The 25,404-nt window shown below is 43.4% G+C and overlaps 1 protein-coding gene and 1 pseudogene across 8 annotated transcripts in view; both read right to left on the bottom strand.

The window, feature by feature from the left end:
* The window catches only part of NMNAT3 (nicotinamide nucleotide adenylyltransferase 3), a 116,279-nt gene that overhangs the window by 54,733 nt on the left and 36,142 nt on the right, over positions 1 to 25,404 (bottom strand). For 6 of the 7 annotated variants that reach the window (XM_080802275.1, XM_080802281.1, XM_080802279.1 and 3 more), the window contains exon 2: positions 8,954 to 9,103. The exons of the other annotated variant lie outside the window; for it this stretch is intronic. In XM_080802275.1, the coding sequence (XP_080658401.1) occupies positions 8,954 to 9,062 (109 nt within the window). In that variant the 5' untranslated portion in view covers positions 9,063 to 9,103. The remainder of the gene's footprint in view (positions 1 to 8,953; positions 9,104 to 25,404) is intronic. 7 annotated transcript variants of the gene reach the window in all.
* Positions 1,305 to 1,987, bottom strand: LOC308342108 (isopentenyl-diphosphate Delta-isomerase 1-like; annotated as a pseudogene). Its single transcript has one exon. The product of its transcript is annotated as an isopentenyl-diphosphate Delta-isomerase 1-like (transcript).

Here is a 25,404-nt window from a genome sequence, read left to right as displayed (position 1 = left end):
ACAAGGAGGAATTTCTATGGTAGCATTATTTGTTTTCTATATGCCTTATAGCTCCTCCTTCCCTTATTTCTTTCATTACTGTCTTCTTTTGTGTTTAGTTGCTCTTTCTGTAGTGGAATGTTGAAATTCCTTCTCATTTCCTTTTGTGTATATTCTATAGCTATTTTCTTTGTGGTTACCATGGGGATTACGTTTAACACCCAAAGTTAAGACATTTTAATTTGAATTTACACCAGTGTACCTTCAATGGCATACCAAATCTCTGCTCCTTTAAACCTCTGTCCCCACCCATTTGTTGATGCCATAAAATAACATCTTCATAAACTGTGTGGTCAAAAACATAAACTTATAATTCTTTTTTTTAAGATTTTATGAGCAAGGGGAGGGGTGGAGGGAGAAGGAGACTCCCTGCTCAGCAGGGAACCCAACTGAAGGCCCGATCCCAGGACCCGTGGATCATGACATGAGCCAAAGGCAGATGCTTAAGTGACTGAACCACCCAGGCACTCCTTCTTATAATTCTTTTAAATCCATTAGTCTCTTAAATTATGTAGAAAACGAGACTTGGAATTACAAACCAGTTACAATAATACTAGCTTATATTAGACAATTTTTTTTCTTCAAACTTACAATCTCTTAAAATGTGTAGGAACCAAAAAGTACAACTACAAACCAGTGTTACAATAATACTGGATTTTATAATTTCCTATGTATTTAGCTCTACTGAGATCTTCCTTTCTCCATACAGATTCAAGTTACTGTCTAATTTCCTTTCATTTTACCTTACAAAACTCCCTGACCATTTCTTGCAAGATAGGTCTAGTGGTAACAAACTCCCTCACAGCTTTTGTTTATCTGGGTATGTCTTAATTTCTCCCTCACATTTTTTTTGGACTATAATAAAAATTTAATGATTTATAAATCATTTGGGAAAGAGCAAACTGCTCTATAGTGTGCTGACAATGTTTATCACAGTGTATCAAAAATGAAGAGCTTCACTTATTTGCTCGAGTTTGTTAGGACCATGTGCTTAGGTTAAATTAAGTTAATCTCTCTCTCTCTCTCTCTCTTTTTTTTTTTTTTTTACAATAACCTCTCATAAATGTCTTTTACAAATAGTAATGCACACATATGGGGTGTGTGATATAAAATTAAGAAGTTGGTTGTGTTTTCCACACAAATACTAGTTGTAAAGTATCAGTGTTTTAAGTGAGAGTTCCTAGGGAACCAAATTTTTAAAAATCATGTTAAGTTTACTAAGCAGAGAAATTTTTCAGTATTTTATTAACCACTCATCTCCACATTCACATTCTATGTAATTTCTCATGGTCAACAAAACTGATTCAAATGACTTAAGACCTCCCACCATTTAAAGTGGAAAAGCTCCACAATAATTTGAAACCATGGAGTTATCCTAATTTCACCACTGGCTGCCTTTACCAGAAGTTCTTTTATCTTTTCCTTTGACACATAACTAATAGCTCTTAATCTCACTGGGCTCTGGAATCAAAAATACATTCCTCCTCACAAACAAAATGAATCAATTTCATGTTCCCCCAGATACAACCTGATTGAGCCTTGCTGTGAATTTGTGTTAGATAATTAATTCTTCTGGAGGAACCTCTTTCATGGGAATTCCTAATTCAGCCTTTAAATATCTCTGTGCTGCTCTTCTTAATCCAGTCGGCATCATTTTCTTCTAGTTTCCTATATTACTTAATGGAGGACTACAACAAGTATTGGTAAAACAACCTGGAAAGGTAATTTTAGCATCTGAGCATCTGATCTCTGTTGTAGCATGAACTAATTTTCAGTGTTGTATAAGAAAATCCTAAAAGCTCAGTGCAATAATCCTTTCATTCAGGTGACAATTCTTTTTGGTTTCAGCCCCAACTGTATTGTAATATTCATCAGCAAGGATACACATCTCTGCCAGCAGCTGAACCTGTTCCTTACAGAGGTTGTCAGTGTCTATCTCAGTTATCATTATGACCCATCCGATCTGTCCCACAATACCTAGCCCTCCCCCCCTGATTTCTGACGGGCAGTTTTGCCAGATACAGAATTCTTGGTTGACAGATTTTTTTCTTTTAGTACTCTGAATATATCAGTCCGCTGCCTTCTAGCCTCCACAGTTTCTGATGAGAAATCTGCTGAAAACCTTATTGAGGATCCCTTCTATGTGTTGATTCACTTATTGCTCTCAAGATTGTCTCTCAGTGTACATCTCTTTGATTTCTTCTTTCTTGGCATTCACTGAGCTTCTTGGATGTTTATATTTACATCTTTCATCAAATTTGAAAAGTTTTCAGCCATTATTTCTTCAATTTCTTCATTATTTCTTCTTGAATTTCTTCAACTCCTTTATTCCTCTTCTCCTTCTTCATTCCCACAATGCCTATGTTGATGTACTGGATGGTGTCCCATGGGTTTCTTATGCTCTGTTCAGTTTTCTTCAATCTTATTTCTTTCCTTTCCTCAGACTTGACTATTTCCATTATCTTATCTTTAAGTTTGCTAATTCTTTGTTCTGACTGCTCAAATCTGCCTTTGAATCTTTCTAGTGAATCTTTAAATTTCAGTTATTGTCATGTTTAGTTCCAGTTTATCTTTTTGGTCCCTTTTAGGTTTTCTATCTCTTTGTCAATATTTCCATTTTGTTCATACATGGTTTCTTGACTTTCTCTACATCTTCTTTCAGTTCTCTGAGCATCTTTAATGCCGCTGCTTTAAAGTCTGTCTAGTGTATCCACCCTCAGATCTCTGATGGACAATTTCTGTTGATTTATCTTTTTCCTTTGAGGAGGCCATATTTCCTTGTTTTTTTGTATGTCTTGTGACTGTTTTGTAGAAAACTGGACATTTGAATCTAATCGTGGCAACTCTGGAAAATCAGATTCTCCTCCTTCTCCAGGGTTTTCTTTTCTTGTTGTTGTTATTGCTTATTGTGTTGTTTTTTTAATTGTTTTAAGCTGTCTCTGTGATGAGGATCAGCCTGAGGTGTAAACTTAGTCTGAGTGTCATCTCTCAGTCTTTCCCTGGGTATGTATGATCAATTTCTTCCCTTTTTTTTTTTTTTTTTTCCTGAACATGCAGTTGTCAATGTCTGGCTCCCAAAGCGGGGAAAAATGAGGGGAAAGGAAGAAGGCACCGGCCCCTTAAATCCCCTGGAAATCTCTTCAACCAGAGGGGGAGAGGTCTGCAACAACTACTGGGGGCTGGGAGAAGTGCAACAAGAGATCAGAGCAGATTCCTGATATTTGGGGGACAGGGTCCTTTTTGCCAACCTTGGCTCCCACAGGCTGTGTGCAGGCTGCTTCAGGAATATGTGCACAGCTGCCTGCTATGTGGAGGTTGGAGGATGGGTAACTGTTACTGTGCTGAGAACTGAAATGGATTGAAGTTACCTACAATTTACCTGTCCAAGTCCTCCCCTAAAAGTTCAAGCCTTCAATAGACTCCAGAGTTCCAAAATAGTTACATCAGATACATTCTGCTAGTGCAATTGCTATTTAAGTGGGGAGACAAATTGCTGGTGTTTCCTAGTCTGCCATCCTCCTAGAATCCTCTGTGGGATGGTTTTTAAACTACAAATGAAATTTCTTTAGTTGAGCTATTCAGGTTACTTTTTCTTCTTCTTAGTACTGCCAGATCAGCCCTCACTTCTGCCCTTAGAGTTTCTATGTTGCCACTAATGGTCTTCTCCAACCTAGACGTTGCGTGGATAATTGTTACCCTAAATTCCCTTTACAATATACTGTTTATGTCCATATCCAATAGTTCTGTGGCAGATGGTACAGTCTCTGGATTTTTCCTCTGTTGGGTGTTCCTCCTCCTAGTCATATTGGTGAGAGGTGGTTGAGGGGATGTATAGCTGAATATATCAACCATGATCTAAGCAAGGTGCACCCTCTTTTACGCTCTTTTCTTAGGGAGGTTGCTTCAAGTTGTGCTCTGGCAAATTCATAAGGTAAACCAAGAAGTAATAAGCAAACAGTGGATCCAACCTGAGACACTGGTGGGGAAATCTAGAGTGGAAGGTGTTAAGTCCAGGGGGTGCTCTTCTTGCTCCAATTTTGCACCAAAGCTCAGAGTCCAGATGTAAAGACTCAAAGCCCCATGTTTGGGTGCCAAATAATGAAGTTTTAGAATATAAGTGAGGTTCAGTGGGGGTGGGGTCTGGAGACAACGACCAAGAAGGAATTCTTGAGATGTCTTTGGTGCAAAATGGTGGTGGTTTATTAAAGCACGGGGACAGGACCCGTGGGCAGAAAGAGTTGCTGCACTGGGGTTGTGATGGACGACGGATTATCCTTCTTCTTCTTTAAAAAAAATCTAATTTTGAATGAGCTTTGATAGTATGTCTTTCAAGGGATTTGTCTATTCTAATTAGGTTGTCAAATTTATAGGCATAAAGTTACTTATAATATTCCCTTATCTTTTTCCTCTCAGTAGAATCTATAGTTATATCACCTCTCTCATTCCTGATGATGGTAGTTTGTGTCTTTCCTCTTTTCTCCTTCCCTTGATAATCTGTCTAGAGGTTCAATTTTATTATTATTTCAATTTTATTAATAATCTTAAAGAAACAGGTATTGGTTTATTAAATTTCCCTAATTCATTTGTTTTCTAATTTGCTAAGTTTCAGCAGACTGATGTCTGCTCTGATCTTGTTTCCTTTTTTTCATGCTTGCTTTGTGTTTGCCCTCTATCCCTAATTTCTTAAGACAGGAGCTGAGGTCACTGATGTGAGAGCTACTTATCCATCCATCTTTTCCCTTTCCTTTTTCCTTCCCTTTTGCTTTCTCTTCCCTTCTTTCCCTCCTTCCCCTAATATGGTATTTAGTGCTATAAAATTCCCCTAAGTACTGCTTTGTGACATCCCAAAATTTTTGATATATTGTTTTCATCTCCATTTAGCTCAAAATATTCTTTGGTTTCCATTTGGCTTTCTTTTATGACCCACGGGTTTTTAGACGTGTGTTACTTCATTTTCATATTTGGGGATCTTCCAGAGGTCTTTTTGTTAGTGATTTGTCATTTAATTCTACTGTGGTTGTAGGATGCACTTTGTAGGATTTCAATCCTTTTACCTCTAATGAGATTTCTTTTATGGCCCAGAATATAGTCTATCTCGGTAAATATTCTCTGTGTCCTTGAAAGGAACATATGTTCTGCTGATGCTTGGTTGAGTGTTCTTTAAATGTCAACTAGGTCAAATTGGTTGATAGTGTCAGTCAAGACTTCTACATTCTTAATTATTTTCTGTGTACTTATTCTATCAGTGAGAATTGAAATATCTGACTGTAATTGTAGATTTATCTATTTTTCTTGCAGTTCCATGTTATTAAGTAAAAAAAAGGTTTAGGACTGTTATTTCTTAAAGAATTGGCCTCTTTATCCCTTTTTCATCTGAAATCTATTTTCTCTGATATTACTATAGCGATTTCAGCTTTCTTTTAACTAGTGTCAGCATGGAGTAGTTTTCCATTCTTTTACTTTGAACGTATTTGTGTCTTTATATTTTAATGTGTTTCTTGTAGGCATCATATAGTTGTAGTCGGGTGTTGCTTATTTTATCCAATCTGATGGTGTCTGCCCTTTAGTAGGAGTTGTTAGACTACAACTGACACTTCTGGGCACCAACACCCATGCAACTGAAAATCCACATGTAATGTTTGACTTCTCCCCAACTTAACTAATAGCCTACTGCTGACCAGAAACCTTACTGATAACAAAAAGTTCATTAACACATATGTATTGTATGTATTATAACACATATGTTATATGTATTATATACCATGTTTTATTGATAATAGAAAGTTCCTTAATACATATGTTGTATGTATTATATACCATGTTCTTACAATAAAGCAAGCTAGAGAAAAGAAGATGTTATGAAGAAAATTGTAAGGAAGAGAAAATATATTTACAGAATTATACTGTAGTCATCAAAAAAAAAATCTGTGTATAAGTGGACCTGTACAGTTCAAATCTGTGCTGTTCAAGGGTCAACTGTACTTTTATTTTGTGATTACTGATATGGTTAGATTTAAGTCTGTCATTTTGTTATTTGCTTTCTATTTGCCCCATCTATTCTTCAGTCCTCTTTCCTCCTTTCCTTTCTTCTTCTAAATTCTGAGTATATTCTATTTTATTGTTATTTTTTAATTCTTTTATCTTTATTTTATATCCTTTGTAGGCTTATTAGCTATATTTTTTTCTTTAAGTGGTTGTATGAGGGTTTATTTTATATCTATCTACCTGTCTATCTATCTATGGCACAATCTACCTTTAGGTGATACTACACTACTTCACCTATAAGAATCTTACAATAGTCTTCCATTTTTCCCCTCCCCATGTTTATGACATTGTCATGTGTTTTATGTCTTATATACTTGTTATATATTTTACTTCTACATATGTTATAAACCCCACAATATATTCCTATTATTTTTGTTTGAACAGTCAGTTATCTTTTAAAGAAGTTTAAGTAATAAGAGAAAAACTTACATAATTGCCCATGTGGCTACCAGTGCCTTGTATTCCTACTGTGTAGATCCATATTTCCATTTGGTATCATTTCTCTCTGTCTGAAGGATTTTAGCATTTCAGTCGTGAAAGTCTGATGGTGAAATCTTTCAGCTTTTGTATAGTGGAAAAAAATTTTTTTCTTGCCTTTGTTTCTACAAGATATATTTTTTGTTGGATATAGAATCCTAGGTTGACAGTTTTTTTCTTTCAGTACTTTAAAGATGTTGTTCCACTAAATTCCCTTTTGCTGAATTCAGTAATGGGAAATCTGCTGTCCTATTTATTTTTGTTCTGTGGCTGCTTCTAAGATTTATTGTTGTTTGTGAGAAATTTTAGTATCATATACCTTGGTGTTGTCTTCTTCACATTTCTTGCATCTGGAATTTGAGCTACTTGATAGACTCTGTTTTCATCAAATTTGGAAATTTTTCAGTTATTATTTCTTCAAATATTTTTTCCTGTTCTTCCTCTGTTTTTCCTTCTAGGATTACAAGTATATCAAGATTCTTTTAAGTTACCCAACATCTCATTTATATTCTTTCTTTTCAGAATTCCATTTTTCCACTGTGTTTCATTTTAGATCAATTCTACTGTTCTATCTTTATGTTCACTAACCTTTTCTTCCGCAATATCTAATCTGTTAATCCTTTCCGGTGTATTTTTCATCCCACGTCTTGTAGTTTTCACCTCTTAGTATTTGAGCTCTTTTTATATTTTCCAGGTCTCTACTTCTGAGCATATGGCACATAATTATAGTAACTGTTTTAATGCCGTCTGCTAATTCTAACATCTGTGTGAGTTCTGTTTCAATTTCAATTGATTTTTCTCCTCATTATGGGTATGAATACAGACTTTAAATTTTGCCACAGAATACCAACTTGCCCTCCAAAAATGTTTCATTTATCCTATCACTACCAATAGATGACAATGTCTATTTCCCTCTCTATCCTGCCACCACTAAATTTTGTCAGTCCTTCAATTTTGCCAATAGCACAGGCTAAAGCTATTTGCTGCTATAACAGATTTTTACTGAGCACTGACTACAAGCCTGGTGATGGCTGGTGGAATTTCTGTGATGTTCAAGTAGCCACAGTAGTTACCATCATGGTGCTTATAAACTCGTGGTGTTGGCCATGTTTTTATTTGTATTTTCACTGATTATCAGTGACACTGAGCATCTTTTCCCAAGTTTATTGGTCACTTATATTTCTCCTTTGGTATACTGCTACTAATGTTCACTGGATTGTTTGGATTTTTTATTCCTTTGTAAGAGCTATATATTTACTAAGGATAGATACCCACTTTCACCTTTCTAAAGATTTATTTGAGAGAATGTGTGCACAAGTGAAGGGAGAAACAGAGGGAGAGAGAATCTCCTCAAGGAGACTCCCCACTAGGTGTAGAGCCCTAGCTGGGGCTTGATCCCACAACCCATGAAAACATGACCTCAGCCTAAATCAAGAGTCAGATGCTTAACTGACTGAGCCACCCAGGCACCCCCACTTTCATCTTTTGATACAAAGATATTCCCTTTAAAATAAACTAACACTTGTACATAATTTCCTTGAAGAAATTAATTTGCATGTTACTGGAATACTTTTTTTCTACATTAAAAATAAATAGGAATTGATTCTGGTTTAAAAACAATGTCCTTAAAGGCAAATATTTTTGAATACAAAAATACAAAATACATATATGAATACTTAAGGTATACATAAATATATAAATACTTCCATATATATCTGACATCAACATATAAATGATTTACACTCTTTTTAGAAATAACTATGCAGATTCCAAATGCCATTTTACTCTCTTAATAATGAAATTGAAAGTCAGAGATGGAATGTTTCTAGATTAAATATTCCCAGCTGATGAAATATTTCTGGCAAAGCCATGCCATCTATATTGGAAATGCCCTATATGCAAGATTGTTAATTTGTAATTGTCTAAGATCTATTCAAAGAAAATGTCAAAATTCCCATTATAGCATGTTTGCTTACCCACTGAAGAGGAGCAAGAGTTCTCATGCACACGCACAAGAGGAGCAAGGCACACGCTACCTCCTCATCCGGCTGCCCAGGAAGCAGATAAATGCTTCCTGGGAGTATCAGGAAGAATGCCCAGAGACACAGTTTCTAGCAAGTGCCATTGTCTTTTTAGCCTTTGTGGGCAACAAGTGGCAGGGGAAGTGGAGCCTGAGAAGTTGTCAACTTTATGGCCAGGGTTAGGACTTGTCCACATATCACAGGGCTAAGAGATTAGCTCTCCGAATATGATGGGGGCATGTATGCCACCAGTTATGCTGTGAATTCCTATACTGAGCAGTTTTAATAATGGTGGTGATGACAACAGACAGCAGAGCCCTACGAGGCCCAAGCCATCAGTTTGTCCATTGGGCCTCGCCCCTCTGACTGACCTGTCTGATGTAGGTGGTCTCTGGCCACTTCAAACAAGCGCAGGTGCATGTTGGTGATGGGATTGAAGGAGCCACAGGCCAGGAGCACCACTGGGATTCGGCTCTTCATCTTCTCAGGCACATCCGCACCTGCGGCAGTGGCCACCCTGCCTTCATGGGGACAAAAACTGATGTTAGAGAGCTGGCACCAGACAACTGTCCAGATCAGCGTCCCTAAAGCATACAGAGGCTATTACTTCTCATTTATAAGGTGACTGAGGGGGCAGTAATAACAGTAACAACATTTACAGAGGCTTTACCGTGGGCCAGGACCTGTGCTCAACACCATGTCACTTAGTGTTGTCACTTCCTTACCTCCCCAAATCCTTTCCACAATCCTAAGTGGTCACCTATCCAGCTCAGGGACCTTAGAAGCTACACAACTGGAATGCAGACAGCCTGATGCAGAGACCATGTTCTTCTTATAAGCTCTATAACCTCCCTGGGCTCTGATAGGTTACCTTAAAATCAAAAGGAGGTATGTAAGACCACCATATGTCATCTCTGATAGTCCAAGTGAAACTCACTATGTCCCAGAGTAGACTGGTACTTTAAAAAAAAAAAAAAGAAAAACTTATTTAAAAATACTTTCAGATTTGCAAGTAGAGTTGCAAAATTTGAGCCAAGAATTCCTATATATCCTTTACCCAGATTCCCCAAATGTTAACATCTTACCACATTTGGTCTATCACTCATTCTCTCTCTCTACACAATACACACACACACACACACACATTTTTACCTATAATTTTTTTTTCAGGTGTTTAAGGGTAAGTTGTAGACATAATACTTCTTTATCCTTAAGTACTTCAGTATGTGTTTTCTAAGAACAAAGGCATTTTCTTATATAACTACAGAGCAATGATTAAAATCAGGAAATTAAGATTGTTACAGGATGAGTATCTAACCTACAGATCTTTTCTGATTTTACCTATTGTCCTTTATATCTAGGGCAGAAGCATTTTGAGGGTATCGTCCACATTCCAGTCTCCACCACCTGGGGATTTCAGGGCCAGGTTTAGGTTAAAGGAAAGGAATAAACAGCCTGGGCTCTAGGGCATGCTGGCAGACATGGCTCTCCTGCCTCTGAGATGCTTCCTCCTGGAGCGGTGAGCTCTACTGGAGTTAGGCTATGTGATGGGGGACAAATCACAATCCCTCTCTGAGCTGCAGTTTCCTCATATGCAAGATGGGGATAATATGATATCCTCTTACAGGGTTGTTGTGAGGATAAATGAGCTATGTATGAGAAGTCTTACTTTTTATTAAAAGTAAGCATTTAATAAATTACTGTGGCTGTGGCGATGATCATGCCAATAATGAAATGGGTGCTGCAGCTGCTGCCCATGATGAAGAGAGAGGAGGTGGCTCCCAGTGAGCCTCACCCCCTAGTACTCACCTGCAGTCCCTCCCCTTGAGTGTGGGCTGGGCCTAATAACTTGCTTCTACTATACAGAATACAGCGAAGAGTGGGATTTCACTCCACAGAGGTTACAAAAAGTCTCTGGCTTCCCTTTTGCTTTCTTGTTTGCTCACTCTGATGAAGCCGGCTGTCCTGCTGTGAGATGTCTCATGGGGAGACCCCTGGGGCAAAGAACTGAAAGGGGACCTTTGGTGCCAACAGCCTGCGAGGAATGAAATCCTGCCCATAGCACATTAGTGAACGTGGAAGTGGGCCATTCCTCAATCAAGTCTTTAGATGAGACCGAAGGCCTGTGAACATCTTGACTGCAGCCTTGTGAGAGACTCTAAAGCAGAAGACCCACTTAAGTAATGTATAGAAATATTCCCAACTCATAGAAACTATGAGATAATAAATGTGTATTATTTTAACCTGCTAAATTTTGGGTTAATTTGTAAAGCAGCAAGGGTGACTAATACAGTGACCTACAGGAAAAATGCATGGTGGTTCTGACTATAATTCTGCAGTGGCAGGGGTAACATGGAGAGTTCTCGGTCACTGGAACCTGGAAATCTCTTTGTACCTAAGGAAACTATTGTAATCTGGCCTTCGTTGTCTGCTTCTCTAGATCCAATGCAGCTGCCTACTTTCAGACTTTTTGCCATGCAAGAAAAGACACCCTCTATCTGTTGAAGTCACTAAAGTTAGGATGCTGGGACTTCCAGTCAAATGCTGCAAATGCAGGGACTTATGTCCAACCACTGCCTGCCTCAAACTTCAGCAACAGGGGAATACTTGTCAGTGGTTTCTTTGTGAGCTCCTCCTGGCTTCCTGATTCAAGCTTTTGTACATGTTATTTCAGTTTCCTCTAACTGGAATACCCCCCAGCACGCCCCAATCTGTTAAGATTCAACTCAGGTGATCACATCATTTGTGACTTCAATCACTATTTCTTGACTGCCTACTAGGTGCCTGTATCAGTTAGGGATGCATTTGGCTACAAGTCCCAGAAGCCTAAAACTTTAATGGCTTAAAAACACAGAGGTTATTTGTTTCTTGCATGACAAGAAGTCTAAGTAGGCAGCCGCCATTAGGTCACTGGCTCAACAAGGACCTGCCGTTCTCTCTGTTTTTCCCTCATGGTGACAAGATCGCTGCTGTGGCTACAGCTATCTTGAATGTGATCAAGGCAAGAAAGAGCAAAGAGCTACTCTGGTTGTAGCTCTTAATAAAAAATACAGCCTCTCCAGTGTGAAGCAGCAAGGAAAAGGGAGTTGGAAATAGGATTAGCTAATGCATGGCATCCGCCAGAGACTTGGGGATACAATGGCCATGGAGCTGGCTGCCGAGCTGGCTTTTCTGACAGCTAGCTGGGGTTGGCTGATTTATGACCTACCTTCCATAAACCATAGATCACATTCTTTTGGAAAAACCTGCTCTTGTGCCTTTCCCACCCACCAGACAATAAGCCCACTAAGAACAGGAGTGGTGTTTCCTTCATCTCTGGCTCCCACCTTCAAGCACAGCACATGACCCCGAGGAGGGCTCAGTGAAGATTGCAAAGGGTGGTGGCTAGCTGTAGAGGGAAACTGGGTCCTGGCAGGGGGAAGGCTTAATGCACTTTAGAGAAGTTGTTCTGGATGTATTCTGAGGTACAGCATGCAGGTAAAAAGAACTTCCAACCTAAGCAGACTACAGTTTCTTCAATCTTCCTTGAAGGCAGCAGTAACACCCCCAACTGCGGCAAAAGAAAGCAAGTCTGCAAGCTACTGCTGCTAGCTTCTTCCTGGGGAAGGTGGGCGCTTTAATGAGATATTATTTGCAGAGTGTGCTTAGCTATTCACAAAAGCAGCCTTGTGATGACTGTAACTGGAGAGGCTGGCTGATGTACAAAGTATTATGAAGCCTTTCAAAATTCTATTTCGTTTTGACAAAATATTTTAGAGCTGCTAAAACACGTAACGGCAGCATCTCAGGTAACTTGGGGTTTTGATTGTTTTTTTCAAAAGTTCCCAGAAACTATAAATTAGATCATTTGTTTGAATGGCGGCATCAACAGCAATGGAGTATGATGTTGGGGAGAAGAATAAATGACATTTAATGTGTCTGTCTGTCTTTTCTTTCCTTGCCAGCAGTGCACTGAGCCACAATGCTCCAGAGTGACTGAGCCTGTTGGGGTGGGCAGGAAGAGGCACTGAGTGTGGGTTCCCAGGCTCAGGAACAAGGTTGGTGCTCCTGCCTCACTTGTGTACTCTAACCTGTGTCAACTAAACCTGCTCCCAAGCCCAAACCCAACGAAACACAATGACAGCCTTAGAATGGACTCACCCCAGGGGCCACCAGGAGAATAAACCAGGCTCCGATTTGCGTGCAGTCCTCCTCAAACACGAGGGCAGATGTAGGCAATAAAGTAGGCAATAAACTACCTGCCCTGCCATCGAGTAGTATCTAGTGAGACGAAGCAAGGGCGGGACGATGTTGGCGATCGATGTTTCTCATCAAGAAGTATTTTTTAAAAAATTATTTTTGAGAGAGAGCAAGCACGAGTGGGGGAGGGGCAGAAGGAGAGGCAGGCTCCCCCGCTGAGCAGGGAGCCCAATGTGGGGCTCGATCCCAGGACCCTGAGATCACAGACCTGAGCTGAAGGCAGATGCCTAACCAACTGAGCCACCCAGGCGCCCTCACCAATAAGCAGAGTGAGCAGTAATTGCTGCTGAAGAACTTAAGCTGAGAAGGAGGCATATGTGAACTTCTTGGAATTTCTCATTAAAATGGAGAGACCAGGCGAACAGCTTCCACCTGGGCCACAGACTCCTCTCCAGATATAGACCACCTCTGGCTTCACAGCCACCCCTACAGCATGTCACCCCAGTCTTCAAAAGCAGCACACTACTTCCCTTCTCCCTACTTCTGCAGATGCTGTTCCGGCTACCTCAAACACCCTCCTCCTCATCCCTGCCTTCAAGCTGTTCTCCTTGGAGTGTTTACCCAACCCCCTGGCCCCTCACCAGGCTACACATACCCAGGACCCACTTTATCACTTTCTACTTCCAGCCGCCACAGAGCTGCCATTGCTTCGTCCCCATCATGCTCTCCCCCAAGCAGAAGGTGAACTCCTACAGGGTGGCTTCTCATTCACGTGGGTCCCCTCGTCTCCTGCACTGTGCCTAGCACACAGGTGCTCAGGAAATGTGGAGAACGAATGAGAGAATGAGGGATGGTCCCCAACTGAGCATTGTCCTTTGCAAGCGGCTACCTCACTTCTTCAGTTCTGTCCCAAACAGTCCTGGACTGGGCCTGCCGCAGATATAAACTGACCTTTCTGGCTTCCAAGAGGCATTTCAGACCCTAAGACCCCACTCCACTTCAGACTGAAATCCAACAAGACATACCTGCCCTGGTGCACCATGGTCCATGGCAGGATCCGATCGGCCTGGATACGCTGACTTCCTGCCCACTGACACCAAGAGCATCCCTCTGCTCTAGAGAGCTGGAGGCTAGCAGCTGCTGCCCTGACAGGCACAGGCTCTGCAGATGTGGTTAAATTCAGGACCACATATGGGGAGGTTAGCCTGGATTATGCAGATAGGCCCAGTTTTATCATGAGGGTCCTAGTGAGGAGGAGGAAGGGGGGTCAGACACCGAAAGATGCAAGGGTCCAAGTGACCATCAGGAGGTAAGAGGCTATGCTGCCGACTTTGACAGATGACGGGGCGGGGAACCAAGTGGTGCCAAGTGGCCTCCAGGAGCTGGAATTGGCAAAAGGAAACAGATCCTCCCCTACAACCTTCAGAAGGAACGCAACCCTGTGGACACCTTGGTTTCAGACTTCTGACTTCTAGAACAGTAAGAAAATAAAACTGTTGTTTTCAACTAGTCATTCAGGGCAATCTGTTACAGCAGCCATAGGAAACGAATACACTCCCCGATGTGGGCGCAGGCTCTCTACAGTGACCTCAAGCAGGGGCAGGGAAGGTGAAGGAACTGAACCAGTGATAAGCGTCCTGACGGGTGTGTTGGATCAGTGTGGCAGAGGCCCAGAAATCACCCAGGGTGGGTGATGGACTAAAAGCACACTGATGTGGCTGTGTGTGGGTGACTCAGGATCCAGGCTGCAGAGGGTATAAAGATCCCACAGCCCCTAGGAGGTCTCCAGAGACTTGATTTCATTCCACAGGGAATGAGGAACCTCAGAAGGATTTTGAACGGGGGTGGGACTTACTCCTATTTCTGTTTCAGGAATAGCTCTCAAGTGCTCCCAGGAGAGTGCATCGGGAAGGCCCAAGGTAGCTCCTGCCCAGATCCCGCTGCCTGGGGAAGGGCAGGCGCTTTCCCAGCTCACCCGAGGACAGCCTTTCCTGCTGCCTACATTTCACTTCAATCACCAGGTAATGTGATGCCAGCCAATGGCCCGCATGCACCAAATTCTAATTCGAAGTGTGCACCCTTCGGCCCATTTGTCACAGGCCGTCTCAGAGACACAGGAAGGAAAGGCGAGCCAGGAAGGTTAAGTGCCGTCACCGCAGATGTAATGTGCTAATGCTCATCGCTCGGGAGGCAGTCAATTTACCTTTCCCTGCGGTGAGCGCCTCTAACAGGACCTGGCCCTTCAGAAAGGGGCTGAAAACATCCCTGTTTATTACAGACATAAAGCAGATGGCTTCAGGCAGAATGGAAATGGATTCTACAAACATCTTTCATTACACAGACCTCTTGACCGGACTCCTCATCTTAAAGAAAACAAGAGATGCGGTTTGTATTTCTGGGGTTGACGAGCACATTTTTCAGGACCCGGGGAAATCATTTCCATCTGCACGAGTATGTCAACTTCTCCAGGGCAGTCAACCTTCACGCGAACTCTGGGCACTTTTTCTTTTCAACTTTGCCAGGTTCACCTGCTGTTGCTATGGGCACACAGTGCTGCTAGGAACAAAAGCTGAGCGAGCCTTCATTGTCAGCGTGAGGCTCCTCCGTCAGCCACCTCTCTGTGCAAACAAACATCCCAATTAAGCACTTTTCCTAAATACAAGACTCCCAGGAAAGCAGGCAGCTTGGCTCTTCGGTTGGGAAAACTTTCCAAAGATGTGAAGGAGGCACAAGGAATGGAATGAGGTCTCTTGCAGCCCCACACTCAGGAGCTGGGACGCATTTCGACTGGTGCAGGAAAGTGGAAGGGAGTCACAGCTACGGGCTTGCCGAGTGAAAGGCTATGCGTTGTGTTCCAACCTTACACACATCAGGCTGATTCTTGAAACCTGCCTGGAAGGAAAGGGTCTGTGCCTGCGTTCTGGTCAAGAACCTCATCAACTTGTCTGAGCCTCAGTGAGCCCCAGGGAAGATGGAGATAAATCACATACCGCGTAGGGCTGTCATGGGGCTTACCAGAGCTGACCCACCTACCACAATGCTTGGCCCATAGCGGGTTCTCCAGAAATATTAGCTCCGCTTTCCTTTCATTATGTTTTTATTTATTTTTTAAAGAATTTATTTATTTATTTGACAGAGAGAGAGCACAAGTAGGCAGAGAGGCAGGTAGAGAGAGAGGGAGAAGCAGGCTCCCCGCTGAGCAGAGAGCCCGATGCGGGACTCGATCCCAGGACCCTGAGATCATGACCTGAGCCAAAGGCAGAGGCTTAACCCACTGAGCCACCCAGGCACCCCTCCTTTCATTATGTTTAAAGCAGAGCTCACCATCCCCACCTCCACTTGCTTTTTCACTGTTTTTGCAGTCACCCACCATCAAAACCTGACAGCCTTAGGGCTGCCTCAGCATCCACCTGCCTGTTAGGCATCTCTTCCTGACCGGCCTGGCCCAGGAGATGTGCCCACAGAAGGGCGCTCCCGAGGAAGGCCGCCCCCACACACCACTGCTCTAATCTTCCACCCAGCTTCAACCCTAACAACTCAGCACTGAGCGTCACTTGTCCCTGAAGCTAAGACTTGATCATGAGAAACAGGTAGTGTAATGTCATGCTGGTAGAAATAACATCTGATGTTGAATACGCTCCAGATCACAGCTGACTTGCCACCTTGGAACAAAGAAGGTAGAAGAGACGAGGGAGACTATGAGAAGTGCCTGGCATCTCCTGTGAGGAGTGCCAAGTAGCAGATAATTAAAATCACAACCTACCAGCAACTGTTCTAGTGCCTCAGAGGTACAGGGCTAAATAAAACCTGGCCCCCGTGCTCCAGAAGATTATAGTCCGGCAGGAAGAACAAACCACTAGGCCCCCAGGTGGGACAGTCTGCTGGGAACCTCCCACTACCCACTTCTGCCTTTCTCTTTAGTAACAGAGTCTCTGTCTTCTGCTGGCAGGTTACTATATTCCCCAGTCTCGGCAGCAGGGGAAGGCTGTCCACGTGCTGAAGGTCTGGCCAAAGATCTATGAACAGAAGTGCTGCGTGATTCAGAACCTTCTTGAAATGGGAAAGGCCTGCCCTTCTCTTCTGCACTCCTGCTGACCACAATGTGATGGCTGGAATATGGCAGCAATACTGGACCAACTCCCAGTCTGACAGAGAATAAGCCAAGGGAAAGCCAGGACCTTAATGACCCTGGAGTGGCCATACCAGCCCCAGACTGCCTACCTTCAGGCTTCTTTTTCCTGGGGGAGAAATAATCTTGTAAGTCACCATTATTTTCTATTTTTTCATTATATGTGGTGAAACCCAGTTCTAACTGATATACTGATAATGAATGTTTACTGAACTAGCATATAAAGGAATCAAAAAGTGTGTAAACTTTGAGAAGTCTCTACTGCCCCAGTTAAACCTGTTTTATATGCAGAAACTCAAATTGATATTGTTTGAAAGGGAAAATATACCTAAGGAAAAAAATCTATCATAACTTAATTTTTTATATGAATTTTTCATGGGAGGGAAAAATCCTTACTCAGGACTCTAGAAGGCTGAAATGTGTAGCAGTGAATCTGCTTTTCTGTAGATCACAAAAACCAGACTCTGTCCTATCTCCTTCCCCCCAAAACAGATTCATTATGGTGTGCTGTTGCACTCTGCTTTGAGTGGGCATTTGCCATATGGCTTGGCAGTTTAATGGTTTTCTGATACTTGACAAAAATGAAGCACAATCATTTTGCAAGGAGTCTGCGTTCCTAGATGGGTCTTTTCCAAATAACAGCTGTGCCTCAAAATTGAGTTACTCAAATTGCAATTTGTGGACACAATACTCAAACATTTACAAGTGAGCAAAACCTCAAATCACTTGGGCTATTTCCAGGCTTCGGAGTTTATGAAGTTTTTAGCAGTGTTACGAGTGTGCAGCTGTCAACAAACTCAAGCCAAAGTCTCCAAACCACCAGCCCCACCAGGCAGTAGAGATGGCCTACTTAGCAGCAGGACGCGTGCCGCCGGCCACAAATCCTCAGGAGTGAAAGAACACAAGGGTAGGAAGCTTCACACTAAAGCCCGCAGACCAAATCCCTCTGCCTTTCTCTCTACTCCCTACCATGCTGTACGGATGATAGCAAATCTACAACTCGAGCCCTGACCTTGCTTATGGGACCCTACAGGTCCAGGGATGACCACCTGGCACTGGCTTGATAACCAGCCACATAAACACGGATTCAAAGCCGAGTAGCAAGACTTCGGAACTGAGTGACCTTGAGTTTATCAGTCAGGAGAGTCCAGATGAGATACACTAACAATCCCCAAATCTCAGGAGCTTTAAACAATAAAGGTCTGTTTTATGTTCCTATTACATGTGCATTCCATGCTGGTTGAGGCTCTGTTCTGTACCACCTTTTCCCCTCAATCCAGGACTCCAGCCTATGACCAGTCACTACCTGGAACATGGTGTCTGTAGCAGAGGGAAACAAAATGAGCTCCAGAAGGACTGCTGCCGGCAACTGTACCGTATGGTTGGCTCACACTGGCACGTGTCACTTCCAACAACCCTGCCCAACTTCACCAAATTAGAAAATATAATCGACTCTAGCTCTCCACCTTCAGGACACAGAAGTATTTGGTGAATAGCCTTGCGTCTACTACTGTCAACCAACTACTCGAGCCTCAGTGACCTATCTGGAAAATGGAGATAATGACACCTCCTCAGATTGTTCTAAAGGTTCATCAGAGTTGACCCATGCAGAGTACTCAAAACAGTGCCTGGCTCACAGGAGGTTCTCCAGAAATACCAGCTCCTTTCCTTGCCTTCAAAACAGAAATCATTTCCCACTCCTTCTTCAGGCTGCCCAAACCCCTTGTCTGCAAAAAGTTCCACCCTTTTTCTAGTCACTTTCAATCAAAACATGTCAGTTAGCTAGGACATCTCTTCATCCTTCATCATGTCCTCCCAATACAATGAACCTCCAAGTAAGGCTAATATTCCCCACGTGAGGTCTTCACTTTCCGTCACTACTGAGACCCACCCTACTACTGGATTTCATTACCTTCTTGTATAAGTTAGGATTTTTAAAAATCGCAGACGAGAGAAACAAGCTCTGGTCATCCTAGTTCCCCTCCATGGCCATCAAAGGCAAAGCAGAAAAGGAGCATGGAATCATGGGAAGGCCACCAGGCCATCACACAGGGTAAAGGATGAGCTGAACATGAGGTCTCAGGGTGGACAAGGGACAGGGCAGGGCCACGGTCTCAGCCTGGACGGAGTCCCATGGTACAGACATGGTCAGTGGGACTCACACCAATGTACAATGTTGTTCCTAGAGAGGAGCTGTTGATGTGGGCTGGACAGACCCTAAGCCACCCCCACTGATAGCTTCCACATGTGGTGAGAGAAACTCTGGAATCCTTCCCCCCCACCACTTCCACCCCAATCCAATCTTTTCTCAATATGCTAAACGGATTAATAGTCCTTAAGTTTGGGTTAAGTCATTGAAACTACCTTGACAAACTACTGAGAGTCTGCCATGCACCAGGCACTGTTTAAAACCAGGAACTTCATGCCAAGCCAGTGATGAATCTTCAGCAATTTGTTCTCCGTTGGCATTTAGCTGCTCAGCCATGTCCTTCATGTGGCATGAGACCTTTGGAGATTTTAGTGCCACTCCACCTCTAATTGTTTTCCGACCTATTCCCTACATGTGCTCCCTGTCCTTCCCAAGCTCAGACCACCTGCTGTTCTCTGCTGGGTCTTATGAGTGTTCCTACTCCTTGGGCTTCTGTTTATGCCACTTCCTAGAGCCAGGTGGTCACTTTCATGCCAGCTCTCCCACACAGTTTCCCCCAGCAGCCCCTAGAAGTCACTGTTCCATCCTCTGACCTCTTAAAGGTGATACTCTGTCTGTATTATTGAGTCTCTGCTCTTTTCTTGCCTAACAGATTATAAATCCCTGAGGGCAGGGATCCCATGGGGTCTAATGCAGAGTGGAATGCAAATAAGGAATATACACTTTATTCCCTGGGGACAAGGTAAAAGTGAAAAGTAGATCCAAATGAGAGCCAGAGAGCACTGGTCACTCCCTGGCATGGCCTAGGCTGAAGCACCTCCATTCTTTCTTCTAATATCCAACACTTGCTGGCTTTTCCTGTTCATTTTACCTGATGCAAATTTCTGTCTCCCTATCTGGGGTATCAGCTCCCTTCTGGACTTGAATTTTGCTCTCACCCCATATTGTGTCTGCTGCCTTGGCTGGGCTGCACCCAGGATCCTCACTTGCACCTTAGAGCCATCACCTGATTCCTCTCTCTATTCCCTGCCTCTGCCCCTGCCCAATACAGGGCACATGCCCAGGGCCCTGCTCCAGTCCAGCAGCAGGCAATGAACCACAGTGAGTGTTGGGAAAAGCAGTCCCACACCCTCTACAGACCAGGGAGATTCCCTGTATGGCAGAAAAACACAGAGTTGTCCAGAACAGTGGCAGGGGATCACACCATGGCCCTTCTAGTGCTCAAGAACAAAACTGGCAGCCATCTGGGCTCTTCTCTCTCCCTTGCCTCGCCAGCCTGTCAGTTCCACCTCTGCAGTATCTTTGTTAGCCATCCGTCTCTCAAGCTCCACAGTCCCTGCCTTGGATTGGGGCTCATTATTTCTCAGTTGGACCTGAGTGAGCCCTTACCTGTCCCCAGTGTCACCCCCTAGGCCCATCTCTGCTGGCTGCCCAAGGGATCTTTTGGCATGCACATACGGTTTCCTGCTTCCCCCATCACCCAATCGCATTGTGGGTAATGACACTCCTCAGTGTGGCATCCGTGCGCCTTACAGTCTGGCCATGCCTGTTTCGTCAGTCTTCTCACTTCCTCCCAAGCCCCTCCCTGGGGCTGCTCCATCTAACCGCTTTCCATCCTTTCCTAAGTCCCCTTCGGTGCAATTTTAAGACCAGCCCTGAAATCAAATACAAAAATGCTAACAAGACAACTTTGTTTAGCTTGCTTGTTCATTCACTAAAAAAGAAAATAAGCTGCCACAACCATCAAGTTCGTCAGGGCAACAGGAACTGACAGGAAGATCCCAAAATGCCTAGAAAGGTAGGAAGTTGGCCAGGCTCTCCAGGAAGGCAGAAGAGACCAGTGGAGGCCCAGTGAGCCACAGCAGAGGACAAAGGCAGGAGTCTTGCTGCTCAAAGATAGGTGTTTACTTGGGAATTTCACCGGGCACAACACAACCAAGTCCAGAGCAATCCTTTCCCATTTCACATAACAGAACTTCTTCCAGAAATTATAAGCCAAGCAGCTCATCTTCCCTTCTTTATTAGGCTATAAGCAGACTGATATAGTCATGAGTGGGTAACTGCAAATCTGGGCAGTGATCTATGAAATCAGAACGGACCTGGGTTTGGGGATGTGATTAATTAAAATTTTTAACCAACTTCATCCCACATATATTAAATGTTACGCATAAGTGCTTTTGTGCTGGCTGGAAATCAGTACCAAAGAGTGGGCAGTTCATAGAAACACCTACAGTCCCTGTGATTCCTAAACAGACAAACCTTCTTTTGTTTCTTCTCTTCGTTGCTGCTTCAGAATCCACTAGCAGGACTGGCAGATCTCTGCCCGTGTCCCCCCACCGAAGCCCAAGCATTTCTCCTGCACACAACAGTATGTGTGCTCAGACCATGAAGGGCATGGGGTACTTCTGGCCTTGAACTGAGGCTGCCTGTGCTTGCAACTGAGGGACCTCTGGAATGGAAAAGGCTTGGCATTTATAAGCTCTGCAACCTTCACAAGCCCTTCAGCCTCCTAGAAAATGAGGATAACCCAAGCTCATCCATGGAGGCCGTGAAGATGACCTGAAGAGACACACATTAGGACTTCATCTCCTACAGTGCATTCAGAGGAGGGGGAAACTTCCATCACAGAGTTAGGGAATGGGATTCATATGTAAAGACACCAATATCCGTGATAGACACTACCTGTTCCTGCAAGAACAGGTCAAATGAAGCCACTATTTGTCAAGCACATCCATCCCTGCACTGTACAGAACCAGGGATTTCAGGCCAACTCAGCCCTGGGCTGGAGCAGTTGAAGCAGCCCACCAGGTCACATGCAACACTCCAGTGGACCTGCAGCAAGCTCCCTCCCAAAAAGGACTTGTTGATTTACTTTACTATGTATGAATTTAAAAACCAGCAAAGAGGTTAATCTGCTTCTATGATTTCTGAAAAAGTAACGTATTTATTTGGTACACACTTTGGCTGATGTTTCTTTTTCTAGACTCCTGTGATCCACAGTGATCCATGAGTGTGCATATCACAACATGGGGCTAGAGCAGAGGCTGCCCAAAAGTGCAAGCAAGGAGGGTCCTGGCCTGGGGAATAGGCAGGTCCTGGGGCCTCAAGGTCAATGGGTAGAGCTAGAATCAAAGGAGGTCAGAAGAACTAAAGAGCACTACGTGCCCAGAGATGGAGGTGAAGCCAGATGCAGACACTTGTAGGTATCAACTCTAAAATTAAGACACTGAGGCTTCATCCCCCAGGCCTCTAGCTCATGTGAATTCTCTTACATGTGCGGGCCTCGCTAAATCAATAAAATAATAATTTAAGTGTAAAACAAAATATAGCCAAAATGAAATGATTTAAGGTCACTGTCTTCCATGAGCAGATGTTCCAGGGGGGCTGTGATGTGGCAGAGAATCTGCTGGCCCTTCCTGCAGCACTGCAACCCCCTTTTCTCCTTGCTAAGAAACCCGATTTGAGGGGCACCTGGGTGGTTGAGTAACCCCAAGCCTTGGACTCTCAACTGGGGGGCTCCGCACTCAGCGGGGAGTCTGGTTCTCTCCTTCTGCCATTTCCACTCACCCGCACTCTCTCCAAAATAAATCTTAAACACCACAACAAAACCTGATTTTGTTCAGCTTCAGGGTCAAGGGGCACAAATCCAGACAGAAACCACAGCACCACAGCCACCATGGCGGGCCACTTCCTTCACCCGTGATTGGTCAGGCAGGAGCACGCGACCCAGTCCTGACCAATGAGATGCAGGAGGAAGCGCCCAAAAGTCCACGGGAAAGACTCGGAAAATGCAAGAACAGCCTGTCTTTCATCCGAGCCTTCCCACCCTGGATGCTGCGCTGCAGGGTGGTGACGCTCCTGGCTGCCACCGCCCTCCTGTGACTCCTGGGAACTGCAGCAGTGACGGGCAACCCAGAGACTTGGTCTCATTAAGCCGCTGCAGTAACCTAGTACAGCTTCTCCCTAGACTTTATTACGTGAGCTGCTAAGATAACCTTTATTGCCACTGCTCCTGCAGGCCATTTTTTCAACTGCCTGTGTCCTCCCGCGTCCAAATGGAGACCTCTCAGGCGGCTTCGGTTCTTGCCTCCACCTCACAGTGTGTGCACATCCTGAGAGCCCAGTGCGTAAAGACGGCTACTTCTATATCACATGGCCCTGCAGTCAAGGCAGCTCCCTCCCCGGGCAGCAGCTGACCCGAGACTGCATCTGGGTCAGAAGACATCCTGCTCTCTGAGGCCTCGGGAGGGACGGGATGCTGAACTCCAACGTGGAGCTGTACTGGGAATCTTCTAGGACATGAACAAATGTGATTTTTGGTAGACACTGTGACCTCAGAACCTAACCTCAAGGAAGCTGCCTCCTGGGCCTCTTCGCAGACCCCTCTCAACTGCACTCATTGTCCTCACAGAGACCGACTACAGGGACCTTTCTGAGGGCAGCTCTGTATCCCGTGGGACTTTTATACTGTCAATGGCTCCTTGGGGGGTACTGCCTTTGGTGGAGCTCCCACCCTTCTCTGCACAGGTAGGGACACCTGTGCTCTTCCAGCTTCAGTGTTGCCTGCTTGCCTAAGGTGCCTGTCGTCCAACACAGCCTGGTGACCCGAGGAAACCTGAACACACCCACAATGCCATCTCGTTTTGTTCCTGCTGGTCTCTCTGCCTAGAATGCTCTCTCTACCCATTTCTACCTATTAAACATTGTTCCCCCAGCCCTCAGCATACATTAGGCCAACCAAAGAAGGTCTCCTTCTCATGATAATGATAAAAAACAACCCAATTAAAAACACGCAAAGGACTTGGATAGACATTTCTCCAAAGAAGATACACAAATGACCAATCAACACATGAAAAGATGCTCAACATCACTAATCACTAGAGATACGCAAATCAAAACTACCACGGGACACCACCTCAGATAAATTATGATGACTATTATCCAAAAGAGAAAGAGGAAAAAAAAAAAAGAAGTGTTGGCAAGGATGTGGAGAAATTGGAACTTTTGTGCACTGCTGGCGGGAATGCAAACTGGTACAGCCACTGTGGAAAATAGTATGGAGTTTCCTCTAAAGATTAAAAACAGAACTACCCTATGATCCAGCAATTCCACTTCTGGGTAGACACCCAAGAGAACTGAAAGCAGCCACATGAACAGATGCTTGTACATCCATGTTCATAGCAGCATTATTCACAGAAGCCAAAAGGTGTAAGCAAACCATGCGTCCACAGACAGATGAACGGATAAACATAATGTCTATATATATTATATAACATTTTATATGTGTATATACATATATAATTACACATACAATGGAATATGATTCAGTCTTTAAAAGGAAAAATATCTGACACATGTTACAACATAAGGATATTATGTTCCATGAAATAAGTCAGCCACAAAAAGATAACTACCACCTAGAACAGACAAATTCATAGAGACAGTAAAATGGTGGTTGCCAGGGGCTGGAGGGAAGAGGGAATAGAGTGTTGTGTCGTGGGCAGAGTTTCAGTTCTGCAGCCATGAAAGAGTTTTGGAGATGGTTGCACAACAGTGTGAATATACTTAACATTACTGAACTATATACTTAAAAGTTGTTAAGATGGCAAATTCTTTGTTGTATGTACTTTACCACAGCTACAAGTTTAAAAGAAAAGGTCGCCTTTGATAAGCCTCGTCCAGGCTCTGATTGCATTTCATTGTTCATCAATCTGCCTTGATTTCTTGTTTTCTGTTCTTTCAGGATTGTTTTGAGACCTACCTAGTTGCCTAAACCAGAAGAATCACAGAGTAAAGAGCCAGAGCCCTGACTGAACTGCTCCTAAAGCCTATAGTTCCTAGGGCATTTCAATTACATGAACCAATAAATTCCCTTTTTGACAAGTTTGAGCTTGTGTCCTGTGACTTGTAACCAAAATCAACTGAACTGAGACTACACTTGATTTGAAATATCAGAACTCTAAGAATTAAAAAAAAAAAAAAGACACTGAAGATTTCTAGGGAATAAACAAAAGAAAGTACATAGACAAAAAGCTGAAAGTATGACTGGCATTTAACCCCTCATTCGCAACATTAGATGCAACAAACAATTAGCAATGCCTGCATCCTTCTACGAAAAGAGGACTTTCAATCTGGAATTCTCTATTTGGCTAGATAATTAAGTATGTTGATAGAAGAATACATTTTTATATATGAACAGACTCAAAGTTTACCTCCCAGATACTCTTTCAAGTAGTTCTTTGAGGGTGTGTTCCAGCAAAACAAGAAAGGAAACCCAACAAAGTACAAGATAGGGATCCAACATAGGAGGATGGTGAAGCTAGGATGAGCTGTACAGGCTGGAGAGGACTGAGCAGGACAGCAAA

This window comes from Martes martes, assembly GCF_963455335.1.
Source record: "Martes martes genome assembly, chromosome: 1".
NCBI classification, from domain to species: domain Eukaryota; kingdom Metazoa; phylum Chordata; class Mammalia; order Carnivora; family Mustelidae; genus Martes; species Martes martes.
This window is presented reverse-complemented; position numbering and strand designations above follow the sequence as displayed.